The sequence below is a fragment of the Lactuca saligna genome, chromosome 7, assembly GCF_052625555.1.
Source record: "Lactuca saligna cultivar CGN05327 chromosome 7, ASM5262555v1, whole genome shotgun sequence".
Lineage (NCBI taxonomy): Eukaryota > Viridiplantae > Streptophyta > Magnoliopsida > Asterales > Asteraceae > Lactuca > Lactuca saligna.
The window spans coordinates 40,621,466-40,631,606 of NC_136423.1; the positions used below are offsets into that span (position 1 = coordinate 40,621,466).

Genomic DNA, 10,141 nt, shown 5'->3' on the forward strand with positions numbered 1-10,141 from the left:
AACATGCAAACGATCTAGTAGAATAAGTAAATGGAAAAGAAAATGGGTTGCTAAAACTATTGAAAAAGACATAGAAGCTGAGAAGTGGATTCAAGATGCAAAAGCAGCGATTGATAAGGTTTAGGCAGAACACGACCATCTTACAGATGTTGTTAGAATTAGAGGAGATTTTATCGACCGCAAACAAAATATGCATCCCTTACAATTTCCTGATTAGTTGAATCTAATGTAATGATCATTTAACTAATGTTAATGAAAAAAATTTCCATTTTAGGAAACCATATCCTTTCTTTTACATATTTTAGTGGTTTTTATTTTAATTTATTTTTTTGGAATGGAAAACTAATTTACTCCTAATTACCACTTATGTCTCCAACGAAACTTAAACTCATCACCTCTCAATTACGAGAGTCACGCTTATCGCTAGGTCAAAGACCCTTTGGTACATATTTTAGTTTAATATTAAAATGATATTACAATATTTAGAATTAGAGTATATTTCCATGATAAATGGGAACTTGCATCCGGTGTAAACTAGCAGTGTCTACATGATTTTCAAACAACTCCATACAACTCTCAATTAGGAAAAAACCCATTATCAATCATTTTCACTTGTTCTTCTATTGTTGCACTTTTATTACGTGCTTCTTCAATGATGTCCATTGTGTTAAAAACTATCGTATATCTTCGGACATCGTAACAAGGAGTATTTGCAGATTATACAATGCTAGTTTTTTTATGTTCGTCGGTCGTAGAAGGCAGTAATGGGATCTCCGGTATTACCATTAGTACTTTTGCACATTGATAATCATGAATCATTTCTACTATAGTTGTATCAACAAGATGTTACTTGTCTTCAAGATGTAATATTACATATTCAATTAGCAATGCATCCTCATCACTTGAGTCACTGGATGTCGAAGACTGAAACTAAAAATATTAACGTACGTATTAGAAAAAGGAATGTTCCAAAATTAAACCCAAATTGCAAAAATGTATCCATAACCAAAATTATAAATTGACAACTAGTCTAAAATAACAGGTTCTTCTAAGCTTTCTCTGTCTCATCTTTCGGAGTTCTATTTGCTTTCAATTTAAGTTTTAACACATTTTTTGATTTCGTTCTTAATTTTATAAGTGTCCTTGGTGGTTTATTATTATTATTTTTTTTTTCTAATTCAACATCTTGATTTTTTATCTGCAAAAAAAAAAAAAAAAAAAGAACAACATTTAAATATAGTACCATAAAAATAAAATATTTATAACATTTTTTTAATTTGCTTTTACATTTATCAGACTCAATTATGAAAGCTCCTATAAATGGAATAAACAAATATGTAATTTTTATTCCAGAGTGTAAGTATAATTTCAGACAATCATTCCAAAATTATTCTTCGTATTCTGGACTATTATGTTCTATGTATTCCGGAGTGATTCCACTATTTTAGAATCACTTATAATGGTTAATAAACACTTATTTCCTCTTGAAGAAGTGGCACTAACACATTTTCAAGTAGTTATATCGTTCTTATATAGCTAAAACTAAAAGGGAAATCTTCAGAAAAGTCTCAATATTTACGGAAAAGTTACACTTTAGTCCCAAGATTTTTTTTTGAACGAAAAAGTCCTGAAAACCGGCAAAAATTTGCAGTTTGACCCTTTTTGACCGGTTGAAACCGGTACCAAACTAATTTGGGACTATTTCGTAAACTAATCCAAAATATTGGGATTTTTCAGTAAACAAAAAATATTAGGACTTTTCTGTAAACAAAAATATTAGGACTTTTCTATAAACAAAACCTTAATTATTATTATTGTTATTATTATTATTATTATTATTATTATTATTATTATTATTATTATTATTATTATTATTAAAAATATAAATAAGAATACTATTTTTTGAACTTGTTATTTTTAATATTATTACTAATACATATAAATGCATTAAATGAAAAAAATATTATTAATAACATTGTTTAAGGGTGGAGGTGGAAGAGATGGTGATGTTTTTAGTATTGAAATCGTGAATGTCTACTTGTATATTTTTACTTTGTATATGGTCATTTCATATTTGTTATTATTGTTTTCAATTCAGAATATTAATATTTAACAATTTGAAAGAAGTTGCATATTAATAGTTTAAGGTAGTAGAGTTTCTCATTTTGTATATAAAATTGTTTAAGGTTGAAGAATTACTTTCCAAATCCAACAAATCCACTACAAACATCTACATAAGTAACCTATATTAAAATTCGAAAGTATTAATTACAATATTTTGTTTAACAAAAAGTAATAGGAATAATTCAAAAGTATTATTCAAAATTCAAAAGTATTAATCCAAAAAACATGTCCTATTACTTTTTATTGAACAAGATATTGTAATTAATATTTTTGAATTTTGATATGGGCTACCTATGTAGATGTTTGTAGTGGATCTGTTGGATTTGGAAAATAATCCTTCTACTGTAAACATTTTTATATACAAAGTGAGAAATCCTTCTAACTTAAACTATTTATAAAGAATTTTACAAATATGCAACTTCTTTTAAATTGTTAAGTATTATTATTTTTAATTGAAAACAATAACAACAAATGTGAAATGGCCATATAAAAAGTAAAAATATACAAGCAAACATGCATGATTTCAATGCTAAAGGCAGCAACATCTCCTCCACCTCCACCCTTAAACAATGTCATTAATATTATTTTTTCATTTAAATACATTTATATGTATTAGTAACAATATTAATAATAACAAGTTCAAAAAAAAGTATTCTTATTTATATTTTTAATAATAATAATAATAATAATAATAATAATAATAATAATAATAATAATAATGATGATGATGATGATGATGATGATGATGATGATGATGATGATGATGATGATAATAATAATAATAATAATAATAATAATAATAATAATAATAATAACAATAATAATAATTAAGGTTTTGTTTATAGAAAAGTCCTAATATTTTTGTTTACAGAAAAGTCCTAATATTTTTTGTTTACTGAAAAATCCCAATATTTTGGATTAGTTTACGAAATAGTCCCAAATTAGTTTGGTACCGGTTTCAACCGGTCAAAAAGGGTCAAACTGCAAATTTTTGCCGGTTTTCAGGACTTTTTCGTTCAAAAAAAAAATCTTGGGACTAAAGTGTAACTTTTCCGTAAATATTGGGACTTTTCTGAAGATTTCCCAAACTAAAAAACATGCAAAATTTAGATATTCGGTTCCTTATATTCCGAAATTGTTCTACACATTCCAAAATACATAAAAATGTTTCAAAAGTAAAATGCAAGTACATTAAAAGGTGGAACTCTTCTGTTTTGTTGAATCCATGGTAGATAAGCTTAAAAATCTATGTCCGAAATGCTCGTAGCTAGAGCTTCCGAATTTCACTTTCCGAAATGCTTATTCCAGTTTTTAAGTGGCCCCTTATATTTAGCATTAGGCTTGGGTTCGTTTTTTTTTTCTCAAAAACATGGTGTTTATTATTTTTAAAAATAAACTAAAATGTGGTTAGTTTACTCAATTTCCTACAAGAATAATATAAAATGTCATAATCCACATAAATTTTTAGTATTGTAATAAAATTTTTTGGTGATTTTATCACCAAAAATATTTTAGTGTAATGGACTTAACAAGTGTTTCAAGAATAATGTTCTAGTTATAATACAAGTCAGGAGGTGTGGGAGTGCACGCTTGTATTTACTAAACATTGTTAGTACCGAACCCTAATCTATAGTACAATGACTAATTTGTCATTCTTGAAAGATGGAAACTGTTTTGATTTATCCCTTGTTGGATAAGTCAGGAAAAACGACTCTTGGTTTTGGAACACAGATAAGAAACGAAAAACACTTTTCTCTTCATCTTTTTAAAATTGATTCTGATTTTGTGCCTAAAATCAGAATTGTTACATCAGGAATTATCCCAGTTTGGATTTCGTGATACCCAAGGCATATAGGGTCGAAATATCAAACAAGGAAAGTGTTTTACACAATTCCTGCTTGTTATCCAGATTTCTCAATACTTAATTCGAATTTCCCCAACAATCTTGTTTGATATTTTCGTTTTCTGGAAAAGATGGCTGACAATTCACTAAAAGACATGAATACTTCATTTGGCAAATTGGAGAAATTTCAGGGCCAAGATTTCAAACGTTGGCAAAAGAAGATGGACTTCTGGTTGACCACTTTGAAGGTTGTCTATGTTCTTTCTACTCCAAAACTAGAAGAGGTTGAAGATGCAAGTATGGAACAGATCTGAAGGAGAAGCAAATGGGAGAATGACAACTACATCTGCCTTGGTCACATTCTGAATGGTGTGTGTGATTCCCTCTTCGACACTCATCAAAATATTGAAACAACCAGTGAATTATGGAACACACTTAAAGCAAAATATACTGCTGAAGATGCTTCAAGTAAAAAGTTCATTGTTTCTGATTTCAACAATTATATAATGGTTGATTCTCAATCTGTAATGGAACAATATAATGAAATCCTACGAATTTATGGTCAATTCAAACAACACAATATGTCCATGGATGAATCCTTTGTTGTTTCATGTGTGATTGATAAACTTCCACTCTCATGGAAAGATTTCAAGCACCATCTAAAACATAGAAAGGAAGAGATAAGTTTGATTCAACTTGGGAGTCATTTGAAAATCGAAGGACTTCGTGATCAAGAGAATGACAAAGGAACTGGAAAGGGCAAATCTGAATTTGGACAACCCCAAGTTCATATGGTTGATTATGATAAAGAAGACAATTCTAATCACAAGGGCAAAGGTAAAAACATAAATATGAGGGTAACAACAAAAAGTCCAACAAAAAATACAAGGATTCCAATGAACTTGTGTGTTGGAGATGTCATCTGAAAGGGCATATGAAACGTGATTATCGGGTGAAACTTGGAAATAAAGGTGCTAGTAGTAGTGGAAAAGAGGGTACTAGTGGTGGTAGTGGGTTTCATGATCAATCTGCAACCAAAGGCCAATTTACTATTGATTTTGTAAATTCAATATTTAATGTTATGCTACTAACCCCAAAAGTTTCTTTTATACATGGGGCTGATACAGATTCATGTTGGCTTGATACCTGTTCTACACATCACGCGTGTAATGATGAACGATGGTTCACGAAGTTGAACATAGTAAATAAAGGTTTTATCTTACACATGGCAGATGAAGGATCAAAGCCAATTTTAGGAACTGGTGTTGTTAGTATTACGTTACTTCTGGCAAAACAATTAGTTTGTTTGATGTATTATATGTTCCAAAGGTTCGAAAGAACATTATGTCTAGTGGTTTGTTGAATTGTATGGGTTATAAACAAGTTATCGAGTCGAACAAGTATGTGTTGTCTAAATGTGGAATATTTGTGGGATTTGGTTATTATTGTGACCGTGTTTTTAAGTTAAATGTTATAAGTTGTTTTGCATCACATGTCAAATCTACTTTTATGACTTCTGCATCAAATCTTGATATTTCTATGTTATGGCATAATAGATTAGGACATGTTAATGTTAAGAGAATGGTTGAAATGTCAAAATCCGGATTGATTCCAACTTTTGACATTAATTCTGAAAAATGCAAAACTTATATGTTAACTAAAATCACGAAACAACCGTTTCCAAACATTAATAGAAAATCAGAAGTGTTGGAATTGATTCATAGTGATCTCTGTGATTTTCATGCTACACCTTCCTTGGGAAATAAAGAGTTTACTTTTATTGATGGTTCAAGTCGGTTTTGTTATGTGTATTTATTACATTCCAAAAATGAAGCTTTGGAAAAGTTTAAAGTATACAAAAGCGAAGTCGAATTACAGTTGGGTATTTCGATAAAATGTACAAGGACTAATTTGTCATTCTTGAAAGATGGAAACCGTTTTGATTTATCTGTTGTTGGATAAGTCAGGAAAAACGGCTCTTGGTTTTGGAACACAGATAAGAAACGAAAAACACTTTCTCTTCATCTTCTCAAAATTGATTCTGATTTTGTGCTTAAAATCAGAATTGTTACATCATGAATTATCCAAGTTTGGATTTTGTGATAACCAAGACATATAGGGTCGAAATATCAAACAAGGAATCTGTTTTACACGATTCCTGTTTGTTATCTAGATTTCTCAATACCTAATTCGAATTTCCCCAACAAAATTTGAATACTATACATACTAGTGAAAAAAGTATATTGCTCTTTACTATAATTTATCATCTTTTAATTAAAATTTCTATTTATATTTAACTTGCAATTCAAGTATATTTTATACACGTCTCTACATTTAAGTCAAAATTTGCCGTTTTGGTGGGATTATTTAATAATATTCTGGATGTGCATTGGCGTCACACCAAACACGTTATTCCGCCAAAGGCGTTGAGGTTTTAGTATTTTGACTTTCTTTTCTTGTTTTTTTGTGTGCAAATGGCTTCACCAAAATTCGGTCAACTTGTATTCGATCCTTCAAATCACCAACTTCGAATTGAAGTCAATATCTACGATTCTTCAGAATTCCCGAATTTTTCCCTCAATTGAATTTTGCATTCATTGATACGTTCAACTACCTACGAATTGCAAAAATTAAACCTTAGGGTTGAACTATAATCAATTCAACAGTGAAAGGTTGCTTCTTACAATGCTTAACAAGAGATTCAAGATAGCTAAATGGTAAGCTTACAGTTTCAGTTTACGAAAATTTCTCGATGTATTGTAATTGTCTGAGGGTTGACTTTGATTGATGCAGCAAGACGTCGTTAAAATTAGCGACTTCGCGAATTAAGCTGTTGAAGAACAAGAAATTAATACAGATTAATCAAATGAAGAGGGAGTTAGCTCAATTACTGGAGTCAGGACAGGATCGAACTGCTAGAATTCGAGTAAGTATTCTGATTTACGATGAATGGAATTCAAAAGCTCTGTTTCATAGAAATCGTATTCCAGATTCGATTTTGATTGACGTGATTATCATATAATGTCTGAATATGCGATTCATTTGTTTGTATATAAATACTGATGTTTAGGAATTGTATTAGGTTGAACATGTAATCAGGGAAGAGAAGATGATTGCAGCATATGAATTGATCGAGATATATTGTGAACTCATTGTAGCACGTTTGCCTATCATTGAATCACAAAAGTAAGCTACCTTACAAACTTGCAAATCCTGTTATTTTCACTTGAAATGTAGTAGAAGTTGCAAATTAAACAATCTTTTGGTGAAATTTGTCATAGAACTTGCCCTATTGATCTGAAGGAAGCAATCACAAGTGTGATATTTGCAGCTCCTAGATGTTCAGACATTCCAGAACTTGTTGATGCTCGAAAAAACTTTACAGCAAAATATGGAAAAGAGTTTGCTTCTGCAGCTCTTGAGTTGCGTCCTGATAGTGGTGTAAACCGCATGGTATGTTATTTTTAAAAAATAATAGTTCCAAATTTCTCAATAAAAGAACAAAATGTTCATTTTCTTATAGTATTATTTCCAATTTTTCAGATGGTTGAGAAGTTATCTGCTGTTGCACCTGATATTCAGACAAAACTGAAAGTATTAAGTGCTGTAGCAAAAGAACACAATGTCAATTGGGATTCAACTTTATTTGAAGAGGCAGAATCTAAACCTAAGGATGACTTATTGGTGAGTTGAAATTTTGCTTTTTGAATTATCTTTTAGAACTCTTTGATGAAACTTGAATCTTTTCTGTAGAATGGATCTGTGAATTTTGAGAATGCGAGCATGATGAATGTTGATTCTCCCAAAATCCAAAGTTCAAATATCCAAAATGTGCAGAGTCATATACAAAAGCTGAATGTAACTGATGATTTCACTCAGCAAAATAGAAGATACACATTAGGTTCTCAGAATATTACCTCAGATGATACAAACCCTTCAGGTATACATATTCATTATAACAATAAGTTAATTTTTTATAACATGATAATGTTATTGGGTTCATGGATTAAATGCTATTATTTCACCTTTTTTTTAATTAGGAATGGCATCTGAGATGATGAACAAGAGGCATTCGTTCCATACCAACACCAACAATGCTTCATCAGGTAGGGAGAACAACTGGAACATGGAATTCAAAGATGCCACGTCAGCAGCACAGGCAGCAGCTGAGTCAGCAGAACGTGCCAGCATGGCTGCTAGAGCAGCTGCAGAACTCTCGAGCAAGGGCAAGATTGGAAGCCCAAAAGTTTCAACTACTTCAGAAGTTTTTAATCAACATCAATTCAAAGCTTCATTTAATAATAACTCATTCAATAACAGAAACTCAAAGATACAGAAGAATCCACAAACAGATCAAAGTGAACATGATACTTCACCAAAATCTAGAATCAGAAAGCAAACGAGTCATCAACAAGATGTGTTTGTTTCTCATCAACAAAAAGTTAGTCAAAGAACTGTTGTTGACCAAGGAAACTTTTCTAGAGATGATGAAACGGATTCCGATGATGATGAAAACCCTAAATTCGATACAGGATTTGAGTATAATGAAGGAGATGCCAAGTCATTTTTCCCATCTCCAGATAGAGAAGAATCTAGTCATCCACTACAAAATACACACATTTCGAGCCCTAAACAAAAAACACAAAAAGTTAATTCTAGGAAAACACGAATTGAGTTGAATGATTTGGTCGAAAAGGATTCCAGGGTTTCACTCAGAAACGAGAAAAAGAAAAAAGATACAGAAATAGAACCACAAATTGTTGAAAAAAATAGCGAGTTTTTGAATCAAGGTGATGATTTGGATACTGGGAAAGAGTTAAAGTTTGGGACATTGACAGGTGGACTTCGGAACAGTGGTGGTCTTAAGTACACACCCCATACGAAGGGTGGAATCACTGATTCCTTTCCTTTGTCAAAACCGAATTTTTTCAATTCAAAAGAAAGTGGATACAAAAACAAAAAACAGAGTGTTTCTATGTCAAGTTCGGAATCGGAATTGGAATCAGATGATCAGAGTGACAAATACGTTAAAAGTAGCACAGTAAACGATTCCTCCTCATCTTCATTCAAAAAGTTGGTTGGCCAGACATCTAAACCGAGTTCTTTCAATTCAAGAGCAAGCGGAATGGAAAAGAAAGAACCGAGTGTTTCTATGTCAAGTTCGGAATCGGAATCAGATGATAAAAGTGACAAAACAGTTAAAAATAGATCGCGATTCGCACCTCCGGATGTGTTCTTTAACGATGGCGGAATCACTGATTCCGATGAAGAAGTTGTACTGGCTACAAAACCGACTTCCACAGGGTTGTCTCGTAGGACAAAGGGTTATGTTGAGGCCGAGGGTAAGACAGTAATTTCCAAGGCCAGTATGCATCCTTCTACAAATGAATCTCCAACTAAAAGGATTTCTGAACATCCTCGTAAGAAGATTGTGGAATCAGGAAAATCGGAATCACCAAAAGCCTCGAATCTGAGCTCCCAAACTTCACTTGAAGGAAATGATGTAAAGAAACCAAGTCATGTTCATCCAAAGCTTCCTGATTATGACTCTCTAGCTGCTCGTATTCAGTCTCTACAAGCAAATCATCGATGAGTATACTAATAGTTTCATACACACATGATTGGGTGATTATTTTATTTTAATTTTTTTTTAATATATATTCTGAGGTATGCAACTGCATGTATAAACGCTTCGTTATTTATTTTAAGATACGCACATGATCTATTCAATTTGTTGGTTTATTTTTCGAATAGGAGATGATTATTTTTTAAGATGCATAGTAAGTTTGAAATAAGAAAGATTGTGATAAAACTTCATTTGGTGTTCCTATGAACACAGGAACATGCAGATGTTTGATTCACTTCTTTATTTTTTTTAATGTATAGTAAATCGTTTATTGATTCTTCGTATGCATGATATTAAACTATGATGTTCTTGTATCAATGGTGTTTTGTAAATTTTAATTCAGAACTAAACTAATTGTCTGTATTTGGTTTATAGATTTGACCAAAATGGTAGGGATTAGTTTGTGAATTTGAATTTGACAACTCAAGCTTGTTAGTGTTAAAGTTATTTTTCATGAATGTCACCGGCTCCTAAAAGCCTTACAGTACAAGAAACGCGAAAATTGGTAGCAATGTTGTCGCCGCTAATAATATATGCGGCTTATCCGA

General features: G+C 31.4%; 2 protein-coding genes across 2 annotated transcripts; both read left to right on the forward strand.

Annotated features, from left to right (window-relative positions):
* The first annotated feature begins 4,098 nt into the window (after nt 1-4,098).
* LOC145006852 (uncharacterized) lies at nt 4,099-5,929 on the forward strand. Its single transcript, XM_078965886.1, has 4 exons — nt 4,099-4,264; nt 4,409-4,804; nt 4,897-5,234; nt 5,297-5,929. Exons 1-4 carry the CDS (start codon nt 4,099-4,101, stop codon nt 5,927-5,929), a joined length of 1,533 nt encoding a protein of 510 aa, XP_078822012.1.
* Nucleotides 5,930-6,391: 462 nt separating this feature from the next.
* On the forward strand, nt 6,392-9,697 carry LOC145006554 (uncharacterized). The gene is made up of 7 exons (XM_078965633.1): nt 6,392-6,684; nt 6,761-6,893; nt 7,050-7,153; nt 7,249-7,420; nt 7,511-7,651; nt 7,721-7,907; nt 8,008-9,697. Exons 1-7 carry the CDS (start codon nt 6,653-6,655, stop codon nt 9,558-9,560), a joined length of 2,322 nt encoding a protein of 773 aa, XP_078821759.1. The 5' UTR covers nt 6,392-6,652; the 3' UTR covers nt 9,561-9,697.
* The last annotated feature ends 444 nt before the right edge of the window (nt 9,698-10,141 follow it).